Source organism: Protopterus annectens, chromosome 12.part0 (assembly GCF_019279795.1).
Source record: "Protopterus annectens isolate FY-2018-M chromosome 12.part0, PAN1.0, whole genome shotgun sequence".
In the NCBI taxonomy this organism is placed as follows: Eukaryota; Metazoa; Chordata; order Ceratodontiformes; family Protopteridae; genus Protopterus; species Protopterus annectens.
The window spans coordinates 403,077,276-403,099,647 of NC_056746.1; the positions used below are offsets into that span (position 1 = coordinate 403,077,276).

The 22,372-nt window shown below is 38.6% G+C and overlaps 1 protein-coding gene across 1 annotated transcript in view; it reads right to left on the reverse strand.

The window, feature by feature from the left end:
• DNAH3 (dynein axonemal heavy chain 3) overlaps nt 1–22,372 on the reverse strand; it is a 2,217,123-nt gene that overhangs the window by 1,195,092 nt on the left and 999,659 nt on the right. Inside the window, exon 18 of the mRNA XM_044089509.1 lies at nt 9,793–10,004. Coding sequence (XP_043945444.1) covers nt 9,793–10,004 — 212 coding nt within the window. The remainder of the gene's footprint in view (nt 1–9,792; nt 10,005–22,372) is intronic.

Here is a 22,372-nt window from a genome sequence, read left to right on the forward strand (position 1 = left end):
AGTAGATAACCCATAGGGCAATGCAGAGAACTGATAATGCAATCCCGACACCAAAAATGTTACAAAACCTCTGCAGTCTATGTCAAATGAATGTGATGATAAGCATCTTTCAAATATAGTGTCACCAAAAAATTCAAAGAAGAAATGAAAGGTAACAGTTTGTAAAGGCAACATTCTGAACTCTGGAACTTTCAGAACAGGTTGAGAAAGGATAAGTCAAAAACTGGTCTCCAAAATGGATCCTTCTTTGGCACTAGAAAAATTCAGAACTAAAACCCCTTTTCCACTGATCTTTGGCAACTAGTTCTATAACCCCCAAGGAACTTATCTGATTGAAAATGGAAAGGACTGGGAAGTATGATCTGGACACTGCAGTTGGATTCCCAGAAAGGGAGGTAGGCTTTCCCACTGCCATCTGTGACCATTCTGAACAACTGTTAGAACCCATTTATCTGATTTGATCTTATTCCAAAGGGAAAAGTGAAGAACTAGACTCTAGGACAGATTTAAAGGAGTGGCAGGGAAGGTAGTGGGTAGAAAATGCTGCAATTGTCATTCTGAATTATTGGACTCTTCTTTTTTTCTGTAAAGTTCCCTCTGTTTTCTTAGATCCTTCCTGCTACCATTTCTTGAAACTCTGCTTGTTGGAAGGTTGCTAAAATTGCTTACATTGCTTCTTCTGAAAGGAACCAGATGTTTTAGGAGTCTTGGAGGAATGAACATTCTGAGTAACCCCCCCCCCCCCCCCGAATCAACTTCCCTATTTCATTGAACTGTTTGAGTAACTGGGAAGCAGAAGGATCATTGTGTAGAGGAGAATTTATTATTTCAGATTTAACAACTTTAGAAAACTTCTGATTATGTACTCAAGCAAAACATCTCGTTATAATTGCAGTAACTGATGCTCTGGACAAAGAACTGGCAGAGTCAAGCACATTCTAATGAATGTTTAGTTACGCAAGAAACAGAAGCAATAACAGAATTTAGAGAGGACCTTCCTTCTAAAGATAGCAAACCGGCAACAATGCTCTTCATATTGTCAAAAAAGCCAACAAACAGCTTAATATATGAACCTAATAATTCAGAATTCTAAAGGTTAAAATGGCTGAAAAATAAATTCTCGTCCCAAACCTATCAAAAGTTTTTCCATCCTTGTTAGAATGTGAATAGGCATTAACCAGACATTTTTACTGAGGCCATTCTAGACATTGAAATAAATAGCTGCTGGGTCTAGGGAATGTGAAGAGGGTCTTAGGGTTAGGAAGCAGGAGGGGGATTTTAGGTTTGAGAAGTGGAAAGGAAGACTTAGGGTTAGGAAGCCTGAACAGGGTCTTAGGGTTAGGGAGGGGTTTAGGTTTAGAGACCAGGAATTAAATTTTAGGGTTAGGGAGCAAGAAGGGGGTCTTAGGTTGAGGTAGTGAAAAGAGGGCCTTCAGGTTAGAGAGCAGACGTGTGGTTTGGGTTTAGGAAGCAGTAAGGGAGTTTCAGGGTTAGAATGCGGGAAGGGAATTTTAGGATTAGAGTAATGGCTATGTTAGGGCTATGGGACCTAAGTAGTCATTGGAGATCAAGTTAGTGAATGTCTAAGCACTTGCCTATTCAAGCAAGTCACAACGAGCAAGTGTACTGTACGCATATAGCATGTGACTGTCAATGTACATACAGCAATGGTACAGCAGCACCTCCTTGCACCCTCTTAAGTGTTGGGATAGGCTCTGGCTCCTCAGTGACGCTAAAATAAATTAAGCAAGTTGTAAGAAAATGAATGAATATAAACTGAAGAATAGTTGAACCAAACTCTGGATACAGTTAAATACCTGCAAGATTTCAAGAAAGAACTTTCAGCAGCATTGATTCCTTATTCAAAAACCTAAAATATTTTATATTTTATAACATCTAACTGCACGTCACAAAAACGCCTTTCATTTAGAAGTGATTTCTTATTTAAAAAATAAAATATTTTATATTTTACAACATGTAAATGGACTTAACCAAATCCTATTACCTAGGCGAACATGATATTAACTCCCAAGCCTGGTAAAGAAAATATAAATAACCATGAGATGGGTCAATCAACAATAAACTGAAGACATTCCCAAATTATCTCTCTGACATAAAACTGTGCAAATTATTGCTTGGTATGTGTGGATGAAAATCTACTTAATGTGAACATTATTAGTCTCCCACCAGTACTGAACGATCTGGCTAAGCTTCTCAATTGTCTCCTTGGCTATAAGCTTGGTAAAAAGCTATGACACTATGGACTTGTACCCCGAAACAAATGTCAATACTAAAGAAAATATTCTAAACTATAATCTCAAAATACCTAAATATAAATATCAATAAAGATGAAATTATGTGTTCCATATCCAGGAGATGTCATTAATACTTATGATGTAGTAAATCATCAGTATTTATTTACATAAAATCTAATACAAATATTTTTTCTCATTTGGTACCCAATATTTTTATTCTCATATATAACTATTATATCTAGCTGGATAATATTCCCATATTTTCCATGACTAAATTGGACAAAACAGGGTGATCAAAGTTCTCTATTTATTAATTCCTGTACAATTTTTGTTTTAATTAAATAAGCACTAAAGAATGCAGTATTAATCAGCCACAAATAAAATAATTTAGGCTTGCTGATGATTTGATTTCTACCTTAAGAAATCAGTTTTATTTATTTTTATTTTTTTTTTATTTTATTTTGCTTTTGTTTGCTAGGTTTGTCCAGCTGGGTGTAGTCAAAAACCTTTTTTAGCGGAGGCCTGGGAAGGAAAACTCCAACATGTTACAAATATTTTAAATAGATATCCATGTGCAAAAAATGGGAAAAGGGGGTTATACATAAACAATTACACAGTCATTTGCTAATTAGATTACATTCATATGAAATAAAGGAAACTATATAGGTTTATACGTTGGTAAAAGACTATCGGCCCTAGAGCTTATACAAGCCTAACCATAACAATTTCCTGGATATTTCTTCCCAAAATATTTACCTCCCTGGACCCCTGCCTAGCAGGGCGACTGACATCCAGTTGTCAAAGTTCCTTTTGAAGACGGTCAAGGAGGCGCTCTGCTTGACATGTATGGGCAGTCTATCCCAGAGTATGGGGAGTCTCTCGGTCAGGAACCTAACCCTCCAGCATATTTTGATCATTATGATGACAAGGTTTAGATCCCTGGAGTGTGTGGCTCTGAGGGATTGGGATTTCTTTAAGTGAAGCATGTCCAATAGCTCTGGGTTTGACATGGCCTTGTATGTTAAGCAGAGATCATCTCTGAGTAGACGATATGCCACAGAGTATAGCTGGAGTTTTTTTAGACGGTCAGCATAGGGCATCTGCTTTAGGCCTGTAATTCTTTTAGTGAGGTATTTCTGTGGCCTTTCCAGCTGTTGCAGGTGTCTTGTGAGGTACATACCAAACGGGGCGTTGTACTCTATAATGGGTCTAATGAGGGATGAATACAGTGGGACAATGACCTCCTTTTTTCTGGATGAAAAGCCCTTAGTGATGAGCTGTGCCACATAGAAGCATTTCCTGACTGTTGTGGTGATGTGGTTATCTAAGGTGAGACCACTGTCCACCTGTGTCCCTAAGTCTCTCGTCACACTTTCGGTATTTAGTGTACTGCCACCTATGTGGTAATTCATGGGTACATGGTTTTTCCCAAAGGGGATAACTATACATTTCTTCGCATTAGCTTGAGCCCATGGCTCTAGCACCAAGCATCTTTTTCTGTAAGGCCCTTTTGTAGAATATCCACATCATTTAGGGATTCAATAATGGCTCCCAGTTTGCAGTCATCTGCAAACTTTGCTAGCCAGAGTCCCTTAGTGTTGGCCTGTACTTCAGAGAAGTAGATGCCAAACAACAGCGGTCCCAGGACTGAACCCTGAGGTATTCCACTTGTCACTTGTCTGGAGCTGGATTTGGAGTCGGCTACTTTTACAGTCTGGGTTCTGTCAGTAAGCCAGTTGGCAACTCATCAAGTGACGTAGGGATTTATACCCAGCTTACTACGTTTATCTATGATTCCAGAGTGGGGGATGGTGTTGGAAGTCCTTGGCGAGGTCCAGACAGGCTGTAGAGAGGCCTTACCCTTGTCCACAGCTCTGGAGACTGATTCAAAGAAGTCAATCAAGTTCAGGAGACAAGATCTGCCCTTCATGAACGTGTAAAAGATAATTATGCATTAGTAGATGTTAAACATTAAGCATGTGAAGAGGTGTATTAGTGGATTTGTCAAACAGATAATAGATCATGTGATTAGTGCTTAGAAATTCAAATAAATGGAGATGAGGGATGGAACAAGACAGGGCAGAAAAATGTAAATATTGTAGTTAAGAGATGGGGTACAATGCAGGTTCATAGACAATTATAGATATGACTGTCATACGGGTGAGTATAAGGATGGGGTGAACAGTGTCACAAAACTATGTATATGGCTGGTAGATGCTAGTAAAACTATTAGGTATTGGTGAAGACCAGTTGAGGGGAAGAGGATTTTGAATGAAGAGAAATGCTTTGACGATATGGCAAGCTGACTATAATAGTGGCATTTATCTTTGAGTTATACTGGAAACGTGTTGAGCTACCTTTGCCACAAAACAGATAAAAATGAAATGTGTTTTAGATGAAATGTAATTTAGATGATTTTTTTGACTATTTCTGATTAGTTAAAAAGGCTTTTAGATAAGAAATATATATATATGCAGAACTCATTGACCAGGATTCAGAAACATGCTCGGTCAAGAGCAGTAAGGCTGGGATAAAACGTGTCTGTTAACACAACTGCAAAAACCAGCAATTCAGAGACACTTTAGCCACAATGATGAAAGATCTCATTAGCAGCTAATTTGCAGTGCCAGTGGTACAACAGGTAGCACACTCACCTTTTGTGCAGAAGGCTATGGGTTCTATTGCAACTCCAGGTAGCACAAGGGGGGGTGCTGCAGTTCCGAGTGTGCCATCCTTCAGATGAGATGCTAAACTAAAGCCCCAGCTGCTTGCATTGGTGATAGCTCAGGTGGATGTAAATGATGCCATGGCAATCTATTAAAAAGTGTAGGGAAAGTTCACCAATGTCCTTGCCAAATTTCCCTTAGCAATATATATACCAGTTTGGGTTTCCCCTGAAAATAAACTACTAGTCTTGTGGGACTAACCCAGTCAAAAAGGATAAATAAATACATTCTGCATCTCTGAATCACTTGGTGATTATCACAAGCATTTACCAGACCCTTTTTTTCTGCCCTTGTGGTAATCACTGCTGAAGGTCGAAGAATCATGTTAGCACAGGCACTACCCCATTTATTCCCACACATGCACATCTGCATCCAAATACACACACACACACACACACACACACACACACACACACTGGAACTGTATTGGTAACACATCAGTCTTTTGTTAGGTATCAGTAAAGCAGTGGGCCTATCTACCTACCTCACCTAAGAATAGTCAAGCTGACATTGTCCACTTACTTCCATCCACCCTGCCCATCTCCTCAAGTGCCCAAGATATGAACCAATGATCAAAATCAGGTTTCGGGGTAAAAGGCTTTATTTTACTTTATTTTAATTTTAAATTTGTTAACCAGGGTAGAGCACTGATACCATTAGACCCATTTCAGTCTTAGCCCGGGACTTCCTCCTTCATCTTGCTATGCCAAGGAACTGGACTGGGTTTCAGTATAAGCATTTGTTGTATTTATTATTTAAAATTTTAACTGTTATTTTTATATGTACATGCAATCTAATTTGTTGTCCTAGTATAGGGACTGGCACTGTCATGTGTTTCTGAATTACAGCTTTCTGTGGGTGGTCTGCAGCAATTTTGTTTTATACACGTTTCACAATGTGTGCTTATATTTGTATTACTATTGTTTAATATAGTCCTTACTATAGTTTTATTTTAGTAAGTTTGTATGTTGTTTAATGCAAAGTACTTGTGCTTACTGTTAGAAACAGAGTGTAGAGACTTCTATTGTCCATGTTACACAGCTCAGGTCACTGAGAAGTTGGGAAGAGTGGTGCTAAATATCTGACAATATGGGCAGGGTGGTAATAAACATTTGATGATGCAGTTAGAGGTAATGATAAAATATCATGTACTGTACTTCAGAAACATGCTGATATCACACTGTGACTTCTAGATCTAATGTTAGATAAGTGTGTGTGTGCGTGTGTGTGTGTGTGTGTGTGTGTGTGTGTGTGTGTGTGTGTGTGTGTGTGTATGTGTGTTATATGCATAAACTATTACATGCCCCCATACCTACACACCCACACTGTTTAAAAATTACCAAGGGAGGACTCGTACATAGCAGCACACAGTTTGACTGCATTTGACCCAGATGAAGATAACAGCAAGTTGAAAACAACTGAATTCTAAACACTGACATCAGAAAGCCAGCTAATACATTGCAAAACATATGAGCTATTTACTACATGTTGAGCCATTGCTGTTTTATAAATAGTTGAGTAATAGAGCATATATTCTGCAGAGGGAGGCAAGCATCCCCATTGTCCCTGCTTCTTTATTATCATAATTTAAAGGTTGTGTAAGTTCAATATTCAGAATAAAAGAAGTCAAATGTTGCATTAATCACTGAAGCTATGCAGGCTTGTTGTGAGACTATTAAAGCAACAGGTGTATGAAGGGTGCAACCCCTCCAATTTGGGGTACAGGGGGTATAGCCTCCCACAAAAACACTTTCAAATGATTAAGCTTATTTCAAACTCTTAATGTTTCATTAACATATTACTTACAGACAGTTTACTTCTTGATATGTAGATTATCTGATATTGTCTAAATTACATACACATAACTGTTATCATCTTCAATCTGGCTGATTCTGATCACGCTACACATGCTCCCTAACATTCAAATTCCAATGCATATTCAAATTTATTAAGGTGTTTGAGTACAAAAGAATATTTAAATACACAATTATAGTAAAACAAAACCAGAAAAAAATATTTATGTATTGTTTGTCCATCTATCTGCTTGTTTGTTTGCATGTTCATCAGAGTAGTGGACTGATCTATACTGCTTCAATTTCTGCAGAAACCAGGAGAGAGAATAGGTTTGCAAATAGGTTAAAAATGCCATGGAAGTTTTCAAACCATGCATAGTAAACATTAAAAATATACACAGTAAACACTTATTCCTGGGGTTAAGTATCTGAAATCAGTAGTATTATAAATTTGCATATTATATAAATATTTACAGGGTAGGAAGTTGACATTCATTTTATGCTAGGTAATTACACGTGAAATTTTGCATTTACATTTGCATTGTTCATGCTCTCTTGGAGTAGAATAAGAAATAATAAGAAATAATGTGAAAAAAATCAGAGAACAAGAGACAGGTCTTCAGGAACCTCTTGAACCCAGAGTGTAGAAAACCCTCACTCATTAATAGGGTAGGTCTCAGAGGTGAGGTGCCTGGCAAGAAAAGGAACAGCCATGTGGCATCTCCAGATATACCCTGGGAACCTCTAATAAACTCAAGCATGAGAAAATCAAGGGCCTAAGAAGACTACATAGATTGAAAGCTCTTTAAAATAAGGTAGATCAAAATCATCCATTGCTAAATATAACAACACTACAACTCTGAAGGTAATATGAGAGCAAATAGGTAGCCAGTGTAGACTCCACAGGGAGCACAGTAATGTGAAAGAAACAGAGCAATGGAATTCTGCACTAGCTGTAATTATAGACAGGCTTTGTGTTAGAGGACCCCTAAGTAAAGGGTGTGTGTGTGTGTGTATATAATGTATAAATGTACATGTGTGTATAATATACACAGGTATGGCCAGAGCCGGATCCAGCACCAGGCAACCTAGGCAGTCACCTACAGCCCACTTGCCAGGAGTCTGCCACAAACTTACATTAAACATATATATGTGTGTCTGTGAAATGTCCTAGTTAGAGATGATAGGTTAGTTCATTTAACCAGGCTCAAACTCTGTACCTTAGTTACAGGAGACAAGAGCCTGAACCCTCTACACCAACTACACACAGTTTCACTGCATTTTCAAGGAATTGTGTATTTCAGTACATCTGCAAGGAACTGTGAGCTTCAGTGTATTTTCAAGGAATTGTGAGCTTCAAGGGAAGAGAAATTTACTGCTGCTCATGCTAAGTTTGTTTTCAATGTGCAACTGTTTTGTACAGCAAATGGTCATAACTGTTTGTGCTAGAGAAGTTGAATGCAGTGTTAGTAGCACAACAGGTGACCTACTTGGTTTTGATACAGAAGGCTGTGGTTCTGCTTCCACATGCTACAGTCCTGACAGCGTGTCCCTTTTGTACGAGATGCCCTGTAACTATGAACCTGTTGTCGGTTTGCCATCCATTCCCTATTACAATATTAGCAGCTTACCAATTGTTTTTAATGTAACAGGCAATTTATTCACCAAGGACATCAGGCACTGAATTTGTAGATGAAGCAGTGAAATAGAAAGTTGTTTGCTAGCAGCAACCTCTTCATTAATTACAGATCTCTTTGATGTGGAATTATTCAGGTGACTTTTACTTCTGCAGATATTGTGCATATTGACTGATCTTGTTTGACAATAATGACAGACGTCTGAAGGGCCTTTTATGGTTGAAATGTTCTGAAATGGGCAATTTTGTCATTACTGGTTCATACATTTTGTTTCATTGCTAACTGGAAAAATATTCAAAAGTACACATTTAAAACATTTTCTAGCAAGTGGTACTATATTATACAAGGAATATAATTTAATACAATCAGAAAGGTGAATCAAAGAACACATGTGACTATACAAGGTACTAAAATTGTGTGCAAGGGGCCTATGGTTTGAAAACAGCACAAAGGTAAACTTAATGCACCACTGGCCAAGATGCATTTTCTTTGACTGTGGGTTTCAATATCGTTTTGAGTTTCAAGGGCAGAGGCATTTACTGTTAATGCTAAGCCTGTTTTCATTTTGAGACTGTATTGTTCTGTTTAGAAAATGTCTAATCTAAGTAATGGGACCCTGGAATGGCTGAGGGGGGCTGTGGGGGGGGGGGTGATCCATTACCCTGCCTAGGGCCCTATTTGACCATGATCCAGCTCTGGGTATGACTGGACTTCTCATTCCATAATACGGGTATAGAATTTCAAACTTCATTAATTATATATAAGGTAACAATTTTTGCTATCTAGAATACTTTTTTTGTTCAACTTGAGATGTCAGATGTGAACACTGGGTAAGAGAAACCTCAGATCCTCAGATCCTTTGACTGTAAAATGGCAGAATCTGAGTATGCCATGTTATTTAACTGCTTCTTAGGTTTGGACAGGAGGATTCTAGAATGAGAGCAGCAGCTGCAGACAACAGTCTCCTCACTGCATCTTTCATTTCAAGCATCTCTAATGCAAAGTTTTGGTTCTAAAGCTGTAAAATGAAGAATGATTCGACACACAATGCAACCCACAGCATTCTGTGCCATTGCATCATATTGTAAAATACAACAATCGTAGCTTCTCTTCACTGTCTTAGCTTTCTAAAAAGTCTTACAGCCTTACTTCTGGTCCTGTCCCCTGGGGACCATTGATAGGCTTGCTACCTTTCAGACATGAAAAAAAGTTGTCAGTATGTCAAAATCATGGCTATGCTTTAAAGCGTGACAACAGACTTAAAAGAGTAATTTTACAGCCCACATGTGAAAGCATTTTAAATAGATCCAATGATACATAATTTACCTGGAATCAACACTAATAAAAATGATAACGCTATTACCTGTAAATGTATTTTTACCTTTTCCCAGTGTCTATCCTTTATCCCAGGATTACAAATAGTAGACAGAATAGGCAAATGTTGTTTAAATTTGTCAATTTTGAATTTCAAATTTTCAGCTACCCGCCGTGGTCCAGGCAGGTCTGCCAAGCTTTTAGTAAGCTTGTATGTAGTGCGCCACATATTCCCAACCTCTTCATTAATCTCCTCTGCATTCAGTTTTTGAAATGGACCTGAAAGAATTTAATAATTAAGAAAGTATTATTTTTAGTCAAAATTAGCCTTTATCACATTATTACTACAACCAGGGAGCTACTTCTAGGAAGCAAAATGATGTGCTTTTCATTCTTTATTATTTATTTATTTATTTGATTTCTTATTATTTATTATCATCAATTTATGTGTAAAATAACAACTTGATAACTGAGGGCATCTGGAAAACATGCATACAGAGTTGCCTGCATACATACACAAGGCTAAATCTTTACATTCACTAGGACCCTGGTAGACAGTTGTATTCATGCACATATGATTATCCATCTATGTTGCATTTCAATCTAATCAGAGTAATGAAAAATACATAAGTAATATTTTATATATAAATTAAAGTCAGTCACAATAAGTGCTAAGTAAGTAATACCACACAGTGAAACTGTTTTTGCAAACCCTTAAAACATCAGGGGAGCACCATGCTGTATAAAACAATAAAAAATATTACATACATGCATGAGGCTAAATCTAAAGCTCCAAAGAATAGGCTATGTTTACATTCACTACTACCCCAGTAGACATCTGTATTCATATACATATGATTATTCATCTACGTTACATTTCAGTCTGGCTAGAATAGTAAAAAGTACATAAGTTGTATTTTAAATTTAAATTCAAGTCAGCCATGATAAGTGCTAAGTACTTAATATCGCACAGTGAAATTGTTTTTGCTAACCTACAGAACATCAGGAGAACTCCATGCTGAATAAAATTGCCAAGCAGACATTTTAGATGCATCATAAAAATTAATATTTCTAATCACCTATGTTCATCTAAACTTATGTTTTTAATGACATAGAGGTTGTGTCCATTTTACTTCCTTTAGCATCCAATTACAATGCTCGTCTCTCTATTTTATAGCCATTTTTAACATGTCAAGGAAGTAAGACATAGCAAAGGAATTATATGGGGCAGAAGAGAGGTTTTTGGAGGCTGCATGGTCAATCACAATAGGGATTAGGGGTCCTGGCAAGACAGACAGTAGAGACCAGGTTATGTGAACCTGGTGTTCAGGCTTTGACTATAGAAGAAGGTGATCAAGGTGGTCTCAAGGGGGAGGGATCGATGCACACTGTGATGAATGTAAGTTCCAATGGCTTTAAGATAAGAGTGTTTTGCTGACAGCAACCATGACCAAGGATGTGGCAGACAGGTGTTAGGATAGGGGAATGGAGCAAGTATTTAATTTTCAAAAGTTTTACCTATAACAGCAGTCAGCATACAGAGGAACAAGATATGTAGGAGTTTGCAACAACTGATTGTGACACTAAACAGTGGAGAAAAGTTGGGTACTGGTCAGAGAAAGAGGATTCCTGGCAGGCACAGCAACTCTGCGTTAGGGCAGGTACCATTTTTAGCCCAGAGGTGCTCAGAGCTGGGCTGGAGCTTATATTTCCAACACTGTGCCTTTAAACAGAAGAGTGAGTGTCATGGAAATACAGGAGTGGAGTTAAGTGCATTAGGCAAGGGCAGAGAAAAGAAAGAATATAGCTTAGGCGCAAAAATGAAAGGTCTCTAGAATGGAGACTAGAAAAGCTGTAAGTAGTGATGCAGAAGGGGCTGTTCATCATTGCTGGGAATACAGAAGCACAGGCCAATGAAAAGAGGATCTGGAACATGGGGGTGCCAGGGTATAGGCTTTTAAAGAATGACAGCGAGAGAGAGAATGACTGAATGGAAGGAAAATAGAAAATTATGCCATAGAGGGAAAGTTATGTGACGTCAGAGAAGAGGAGGAGGAGCTCAAACACTAGAAGGAAACAAGGAAGAAATGATTGTCATAGTCTAGGGCAAGCACAGTTAAGGTAGAGAAAAAATGAAAGTGGAGTGCTGGTGGATCACTGTAGAGACGTAGTCACCAGATGCATCAAAGGAGGAGAACAAAATGCTGAGAAGGAAAATAAAGTGTGTGAGAGGAAGAGGTGTGTTACATATGTGGAATTTGAATCTGCTAGAAGCAGACTGGGAAATACAAAACCCCATGATAAAGAGAGAGACTGAGACACAATTTCGATGTTGGGTAATGAGTGATTCAATCTGCTTGAATAATACTTGGTTGAAAGGAAATGACTCTGGATATGGCACTAATCAAGGTAGAGAGGGTCAGTATTGTCCTGGTGAAAGTATCACTAGCCAGCACTGATCTTTGAATCTGATCTGAAGTTGAAGGAAGGTAGAATGCCAAAGACAATGATATTTTTTGGTAAATGTATCATATTGATCAAAGAGGAGGCTCAAAACTGAATTAATGGAATGGAGTTAAATATGGGCATGAATAAATTACTTAATGCTTTATGGCAGGGGTGCTCATGTTCATGGACAAGAGACTGATGAATAAGTATAAAAACAGAAAAATTATATGAGAAAGTGAAGTTATTGATTAAAGCACAATATTAGAGATACAAGAAATGGAAATGAACAGTGGGGTGGATGTGTCAGAATAAATAGAAACAAAGAGAATGGTGACATAGAAGATGAGGAAAGAAAAGGTGCAAGCGGGTGGGTTTGGCATAATGGTTAAGGTCTTTATCTCATGAACACAAAGTAGACGGTTAGATTCTGACCTCAGGGTACTTGCTAGGCTTAAAAAGGCCATTCGTAGCAGCTATCCCAATATTCATCTATGAAACTATGATAAGGGAATTGGCAGAAGGGTTCATGAATAAAAATAAAGTCATTTTAAGTATAGTGCAGAAAGGAGGAAGGGACAGACTCACTTCTCAGGCTCAGGAAAGAATATTATGGAGGACAGGAAACAATCAGAGGAAGGGAATGAAGGCTTTGCTTCATTCTTAATGAATGAAAGGGAAGACAGACTGACAATCTGAGAAGGAGCTGTAGCAGGATGTGCAGAGCATGGATAGGCACCATAACAGAGAACATAATGCAGAAGGAATGGACTGCATTAAGACAGACAAGGCATAGGGGTAAAATAAGTGAAATCCAAGTGCAAAGAAAATAGTAGAGCTGTCCCTGGGGTCCTCACAAACCTGACCAGTGTACTGATGCATCTCCAGATGAAGATATTTAATAGATTAAGTGTCTGAGGGCTGGGAGATGTAATGAGAAGCATTCCTCTACAAGCAGCACAGTACTGCAAAAATCCATGGAACTACAGGCTGATTAACAAAACAGCACAGGCAGGAAAAATACAGTCTAGCTACTTTTCAAGAGAGTAACTAATTCCAAGACACCAACCAACACAGTCTCAAAGCCAGAAGGAGTAGTAATTCAAAACCAATCTAGCTTTCTGCATTGAAAACAGAGTACCAGTGGACCTGGTCTGTACTGACTGCAGCATAAAGAGCTGTTAGGAAAACTGCCGGGTTGGAAGTAGTACAAAGACCAAACAATTGCTGTCTGGTATAGTTGAGAGATGAGACATAGAGGGTCACTGGAAGGATTAAGGAAAACGGCTAGTGTAATATTGCAGAGGATGATCGTGGGTCCTGAATTTTTTCATTGTGCTCATTTCAATCTGTGGGAGAACAGAATCAGCCTCTTTATGGATGTCTAACGGTAAGAGCATTTGAAAAGCAATCTACAGAACCTCTTGGAAGAGCTAACCAAACAGGCAGAAAGATGGAACTTTCAATGCTGTGAAGATATATGCAACTACTACACTTGGACCACTACAGCTAAGGGGTGAAGCATCAGGTAGCACAGTGATGATAACAAGAGTAGGAAAAATATCAGAAAGAATTTTGTCAGCAATGGGTAGAAGGCTGGAGTATGTCCAAAAGTAAAATGGCAATATTGATGCTTTACTGTGTTCAGCATACTTCTCTGAAGATCATATTATAAACATAAATTGGCAGGGTGCTGGAAGGAATCCAGAAGAAAACCACCATAAGGGGATGCATAATAGAGAAGAAAGGGTATGGCCTAGAAATGAAGGAGCTGGGGCTCTTCTCACTACAGACCACAAGGGATGGAAGGTAAGATGATATGGATACCCATTGAGGAGGTGTGAAGAAATCACGCTGATTGAGAAGAACAGGAAAGTAGGAAGGAACACAGAAGCAAAATGTAAGGTTCAACAACTCCTTAGATCACTGACAGGATTGTAGGCCCAAGAAACTGCAGTAGAAAGAGAATCGACAGAGGCAATCAAGACAGCATGGAATAGGTGGAAAAGGAAGAAAGGGGAAATGTTGGAATGAGATAAAGGTAGAATGTTCAATTTAATAAAAGGCTGACTACACAAGCATATTGTCTCATTTTTCTGTCTAGCAAATGTCACATACTAAAAAGTACTTTCTTTATGTTTAGCTGGTAGCCCATTTATTCCAGTTTTTATCTTCCTTCCTTCCCTCATTAACAAATCTAGCTGTTCCCTTAAATATGCATCTGGAAGACTTAATAATACAAGGAATCTAATCACCCTTTAATAATTGGCATTCCACTGAATATATTCCCCCAAACTGCAATTTCATCATTGTCACTATACTCTGTGTCTTACAGACTACTCAGAAGTGACTGCTTCCTTGCATATAAAGCAATTTCAGATCCTGCTCTAACAGAAATGCTGCACATTTGTAAATCAAATAGTATAAGATGCACTCACTCTAGGGGAACCTCATCCTAGCATGTGACATCAACAGGACTTGCTGGAGAGACAGATATGTCTCACAGAGGTTACCTCTCCTCTGTAATAAACTTCCAATTCAGGTGAGGAAGAGCCAACTGGCAAATATGGTATGACCTTGTACCCCCTTACTTGCACAGGTACCTGTATCCCCTTGCTTGTTCAGGCACAACATCATGGTAGTGTTGTCTGTCACCATTAGAAGAGGACACAGAGTCAATACGTGGTAAAGAACTTTAAAGGAATGAATCACTTCCAACATTTTGTTTACATTTATGTGCTTTGGCATGTCCTGAGGAACCTATAAGCCTTGCACTTGAACTCCCATGGATACTGCTCCCCATGCAAAATCTAAAGAATCCATCTGGACAGATTGAACTAGGGTCTAAAGAGAGAAAGGGAGTCCTAGATTCAGTGACAGTAGATCCCTCCACCACTGCAGTTTCTGTTTCACAAATCTCAGTACCAGTACCTTGAAATCCAAGGGATGAAGGTGCTCAGTCCAACGTTTTTTTTTTTTTTTTTTTTTAGTACCATTGAATTTTTCTCATGTGTAGTCTGGCTAGTGGTATGATTAAGATAATTGATGCCACGTGGCCTAGAATTTTGAGGAACTCTCTTGCTGAGACCATGTCCAGAAGACAGAAATTCAAGAAAAATGACCTGATAGTCAGAATTTTGTCTTCTGACAGAAGGCTGTCCTTTTTACTGTACCTGTTAAACATCCCAGGAAAACAATTCATTGAGAGGGTGTGAGGAAGGACTTTTTAAGTTTCAATTTGCAGAGAAGGTGGGAAAGGAGGGATGCAACCATGTCTAAAGACTCCAGGCACCTGGATACAGAATCTGCATAAATAGGCAACTTGTCTAAATAAGGAAAATATGGATGCCTAGGGTTCTACAATAGACATACACTGTGACCAGATACTTTGTAAACACATGAGGTGAGGTAGATAGCCCAAATGGTAATACAGAAAACTGATAATATAAGCCAGACACAGCAAGTCTCAAAAATTTCCAGAAATTTTGGATATAGAGTCAGCATGAAACAGTGGTTTGGAAGCAACAGTAGGACCAATTATAAGGTGAGCATTTTCAATTTTGGAACCTTTAACAAAAGAATTTAGAAGGGATAAATCAAGGATGGGTCTCTATGAGTGCTCCTTTTTTGGTACCAAAAAATTCTGGAGTAAAATCCTCTACCTTTGTGTACCACACACAGTGGGTTCTATGACCCCTGCTTCTACCATGTGATGGAGCACTGAAGGAAACACCTCAGTTTGGTCTGGTGGGTGTGGCGGAATTCTCCTGAAAAGGGGAGGACAGTGTATCCTCTCCAAATTATCATCAGAACCCATTTGTCTGAGACTACTTGCAAGCTAGCTGCAGGGATGAAAGAAACCCTAGGGGAAAGAGGAAGAAAAGGAAGGACAGAAAGGGGGTGTTCTGTAACTTGGCATACTTATTCATTTGCAGGGGGGTTGATTCTTTTTCAGAAAGGAACCCCACTTGTTTGGTTTCAAAGAATTTACCTCCTGTCATTTCCTTTTGGATCCCTGACTTTTGTTTGGCTGTGATTTTTGTTTGTTCTTCCTCTAGAAGGAAGACACCTTGTTTGGTAAGAACTTGGTACATGAAACATCCTAGATACCCCATGAATTAATTTGCATCTGTCATCTCACTGTTTGAGAATCTGTGTAACAGAGGGCCCAAAGACCAATTCAGAATTAAAGGGCCATTCAGAATGTTGTCATTTAAGTCAGGAGAAGTTCTTATTACATAACTAAGAATACCATCTTAACAGAACAGAAAAAACTGCATTCCTGAAACTGTATCTGCACATTCAAGCACACCTCTCAAAGCAAGTTTTGAAACCTGATTCAAATTAGAAACAATTTCAATCATATAATAATTTTGCTATGCAGGTAAGGATACAGCAAAATTGTGCAAACTGTACACATGCTGTAAAAAAAATAATTTAAGCAGGCAGCTGAGGACACCACAGCTGTGTCAGCAATCAAATGAGAAAAGAGACCTGTCAAATCTGAGAAAATTCTATATTTTCTCCAAAACTTTTTTTAGGGACTGCTGGAATAGAAATTGGTGTCCTGCAGGCAGCTTTATAAACATCTTCCAAGGCCAGTAAGAGAGGGGGAATAGCCACAGAATTGGACATTTCATCCTTGATATGATCATGTAACCTAGGGGGAATAGCCACAGAATTGGGCATTTCATCCTTGATCATGTAACCTGCCAAGCTCTTAGTTAGTTCCCGACTGCCTCCATGTGAAAACATCACTAAATCTAGGAAACCATCTGAGGAAAAGTGAACACATGTTTGGACTTAAGCTCAGGTTCACCTTCTGAAGAATAAGAGTGGCTGGAGTCAATGCCAAATAGGAAATCACCATTGTCCTCATTAGATTCCTCATTCTCCATAACAACAAAAACATCTCTAGCCAAAAGATCACTACAGCCATGAATAGAAACACAACCACCAGAACTAGCTTTCTGCTGAACACTTTTAGTCAAGGAAAACACTTCAGGCCTTATAACAGCTATAATCTGATTATCAGCTGTACGATGAAGCTTCTGTTTTCTTTTTCTTGTGAACTTCAATATTAGATAAAATAGCAGGGATCAGAGTATTATGTCTGGAAAGTACCTGGACTACCCCTGAACCAAAAGCGTTAGGTTCTCCCATGCCTGCTCCAGGTATTTTCTTTTTTCTTTTAGGTGCAACCAGATTTGATGGGGGTTGGGAGGGGGAAGAGTACCACAGTCAGGATCCATCAAGTAAGGAGAGAAAATAAACTGACAGTGCTGGATAATGTATCACAATAAGTAATAAGTATGTCACAACACAACTAATCTCTGCCAAACTGTCCTATTATCCAAAAAAAAAAAAAAACAGTTTGAAATGTGTTCAGAATTTTTTTACAACTGACAGAAGTTAATGAATTTCCAGTACTCAAAAGTCCAAACACCAAAGCAACCAATGTTAAAAATTAGCTCCACACACTGTAACCACATCAAACATGCCACAAAATAATGTTTAATATCAATTTAAACTATATTGTCATGTCAGAGTAAAAGCTCCACAGTATATTCATATAACTTCATTTGCGGTAAAATTGCAATCTGATGTTAAAAACATACAGATGAGAGCCATATAAATAGCAAATAATGTATGAATGCTGAAAAATTTTAAATTTTGCAATATTTTCCTGTAAAGAGATGAAAATAAACACAGCAAAGACAAGCACTATTAATCTGGTGTTCTGACAGCATGAGGCAGCTTCTAGTATTTAAAAGCATACATACACGCTGCACTTAGATTCATAGACGGTTACCAGGCTAAAGACCCAGGGTGGGGACCTTTCTAAGCCTAGCCAAGTTTTCCGAAAAGAATAACAACATCCTGTATCCAAATAGAAATTGAAGGCCAGTCATGTGTAAGCTACCTCTGCCCATAACGGCATGAGTGCCAGAAGCGGTGTAAATTTCCTGTTCCCCATCCATTGGTTTAGGTTGCATTTCTATTGTGTAACAAACTCAGCTTCACATGGATGGAAAGTCTGTTCCATAGGAGGGGCAGTCTCCGGGACACATATCTGTCTCTCCAGCATGTTCTTGTTAAGTCACAGATGAAATTCAGGTTCTTAGACCTTGTATTTCTGGTAATGTCTGACTTACTAATATGCAGGAGATTCATAAGTGTGGGGTTTGCGGATGCCTCGTAACCCTCATCAATCTATAGGAGACTGTGTAAAGGGAAAGTTAAAGTGCTCTGCATAAGATAGGTTTGTTACACCTTATATTTTTTTTGTAAGAAACCTCTGAGTTACTCTATTTCCTGCATATGCCTGGGCAGGTACATACCAAAGGAAGTGTTGTACTCTATGACTGGTCTGGTAAGGGCAGAGTACAGTGGGATAATCACCTGTTTGGAACTAGATGCCATACCCTTATTTATAAGTTAAGCTACATAAAACAATTTCCTCACCATTGTATCCATGTCGTGGTCAAAAGGAAGGCTACTGTCTATGTGCATACCCAGATTCCTGATCACTGGATCGACTGTTAGGCATGTATTATTAACATAGTAATTAGCCAGGATGGCTGACTTCCCAAAGGATACAATTATTCCTTTCTTAGCATTGAGTTTAAGACCATGGCTTTGGCATTATTTCTTAGTCAGAGATAGGCCTTCTTGAAGAGTATTAGTGTCTGCAGGGGTGTTGATGATAATCCACAGCTTGCAATCATATGCAAACTTAGTCAGTCATAAACCTTCAGCATTTGCTTCCAATTCAGAGAAATTGATGCCAAAAAGGAGTGGGCATAATACCAAGGCCTAGGGACATGACTACAGACCCCAAATGTAGCTTATCTGAGCAGTAAGCTGGATAAAACAGCAGTGCATCCTGTGAAGAGTCAGAGGACTTTTTTTCTTTGGATGACAGAATACTTAGTTCCTGTGACAGCGGAATGCCTCCCTCTCAGGATATTGTCAGCCTATCTGCTGTCACAGGAAAAGAGCAGGAGAGGAGTCCAAGCCTTTGAAAGCTGGCCAGTACTGGGTTACCTTAGCAGATAGCTAAAAAAATGCCACTGATGTAGTGGGAATGTTGAACATCCATCCAAGGAGTATGAGCCTCAAAAGTATCCTGTTTCTTGGTTTTAGCACCAGCTACAAATTATTTCCACTCATTGATATATGATTTTCCTGTGGTAGATTTGCTCCTTTCATACCTGCTGCACTGCCTCGGAAAAAAAGGTACTTGAAAGGCAAGTCACGCTGATAGGGTCGGGTGTGTCAATGAGACCAGTAATCTGTTACTAAACAGCACTGTGAGATGTCCCCATAAATGTTCAGGTGATGGCTTACGCTACACACCTCAGTGCACATGCACAGGCTCAGGCTCTACCCCCACCAATTACTAGCTGCAATAGAGCTCCACCTGTACACTGACCTAGGTACTGCAGACAGTCAGGCCTCCCATTTAGTGCTGCCTGCAGTACTTAGTCCCATATACAGATACAATTGCTGTTTTTCCAATCCATCCCATTAATTTCAATTTGCTCCTCTATTAAGTCAGCACTGTATACTGGTAAAACTCACCCATTTACACAACTGACATATTTTGGTGCAGCAAACCCAATTTCTCTTTTGACACCCTCCTGAACCCCTGATGTCAGGACAAGACCCCACAACCTCAGAATAAAGGGGAAAGTGAAGAAAATGCAGCAATTCCATTCTCATACTTCTTTACCACAATACAATACAATACAGTGTCAGGGATCTTCCAGATTCCTGGGCCTCAAACAACTGGTCAGCAACAAGCAGTATGTCTCTCCAATGTTTTTTTTTTATAATTTGTTGCCCCTATCAGTCATCTGCCCCCTCCAAGCCAATTCACCTATTTCTTCTCATTCATTGAGATGAGAGTAAACAATTAGGGACCATCACTTAAGACAGCCATTAGGGGTTCTTTAAGTTTGTTTTTACTTTAGCTCTATCTCCCAGTGCATATGCTCAGCTAAGTAGCTGAAGGGGGGGTGTGCAATGGGATTTCTGTGACTGCACCCATAATTTCCCATGGAACATTGCCAGAAATCAGCCACACCCCTTCCTTGAAGTAAGAGAAGCGTTTTCTCGGTCACCATTAGGGAAATCATAGTTTTCTATGTGCCCTCTGAGTGAATGCAACCTTACACCTCCCCTTGGGTGAAACAAGCAAGTGATGCCCCTTCACTCCTCTCTCTCCTTTCTTTTCTTCTCCAGTGCCAGAGCTGCTAACTGAACCCTGGTCACCTGTGTCACAGTCAGTCTTCCATCCCTGTGTACCAAATAGCCATGCTCCCCATTGATTTTTGTATTCACTGGCTGATGTGACTGCATCAGTGTTTACAGTCACAGTATTTACATTTGCCTTTTATCATTTGGTGATCAGCCTTGGGGACTCTGTATTAATTTTAAATGAAATAATGATAGTGTTTTTATTTAATTTGCTTGACTAAAGCAATGTTTGCTTTACATAGTCATGCTTATTTCTCCTTTTTATTTATTCATTTACATTTGATTTTTGTCTTATATTGCTTTCTTACTTACTAAATAATGCTGATTAGGATAAATGGATATATGTAAAAATCAAATATCAAAAGGCTTGGGATGTACAAACTTTTCTAACAGCTGTATTAAACAACTTTCATGCAACATCAAAAAGCAATGTTCAGGAGAAATAAACAATAATACAGCCATACACTTATTATACTCATGCTTAGTTTAATGCCGTGGGCACATGCGTGCACACACACATGTGTGTATGTGTGTGTGTGTGTATATATATATATATATATATATATATATATATATATATATATACACACACACATTTATATAGATACACACACACACACACACACACATATATATATATATCTATATATATGGGTCTAGGACACATGCTCGACTAGCATATGTCCGAATCACAAAACATCGAACACACATACACAAAAGCGCTTAACATCAAAAAGTGCATCCGTGTATGTGTAGTTAAAAAAAAATCTACGTTTCTGCAGGGGGGGCCCCACTCCCCCCCTACTTTATTTTTCTCACTCCAAGATCGCACTACAGTGGGGAAAAGGGAATTTTCCCTTACCTGCACTGTAGTCCGATCTACAAAACAGGCACACATACACGGAAGTGCTTGTCGATGTTAAGCGCTTTCGTGTATGTGTATTCGATGTTTTGTGATTCGGACATATGCTAGTCGAGCATGTGTCCGGATCCTATATATATATATATATATATATATATATATATATACACACACACACACACACATATATATATATATATATATATATATATATATATATATATATATATATATATATATATATATATATATATATATATCTCCTCAAAGCAAGAAATGAATCAAGTAAAACGAGAAGTCCCACAAACAGATACCAGCGTAACTCTACTCACTCGGTACAGTCACCTTAATGTGAGTGTAAATTCACTCTGGAACAACGTTGTACAGCTTAAATGAAGGCTTCGATAGTTAGTTTAAATCCTTTATTTTGGAAAACAGCAAAACAAAATACCTCCGACTTCCAACAAGTTTTTACAATATTTCCAAAAAATATATATGGAGTGCATGGAGTGTGGTGATTACGTTTCAATATCTAGAAAAAGACAAATCAGTTAAGAGCTATAGTGGCATGAGGCCCAGCCTTAACAAATGTTAAACACCCCTACTTAAGTTGTTATGATCGGGTCTACAGCTACACTGTAAAATCTGCCAGTATAGACCGGCAAATGACAGCGGCAGAATAAAAGATGTGGTTCTGTCAGCTGTCCTTATTGATAAGGTGTCCTTTCCTCTTCCAAACTTAGAAAGTAGCTAGAATAACAGTATGTGCATTCACCTGCATTTTCTCTGAATGATATTAACTCTGAAACTCAAATGTATGTCACTATTCAGTGACTTCAGTCTTCTGTGATTTGTCTTAAAACCAGAGACTTTATGAGGTACAAACTAAACAAATGAGGCAAAAATACGGACATTCTGCAAAAAATTTGGATAGTTTCATATCTCTCAACTGTACAGATTTCTGCAGAATATCCAGATTTTTGCCTCATATTTTTGGTCTGTTTCTCATACAATTCTGATATTCTGGCACATCACTGGAAAATTATTGAGGATTGAAATCAGAAAATAATAACAGACA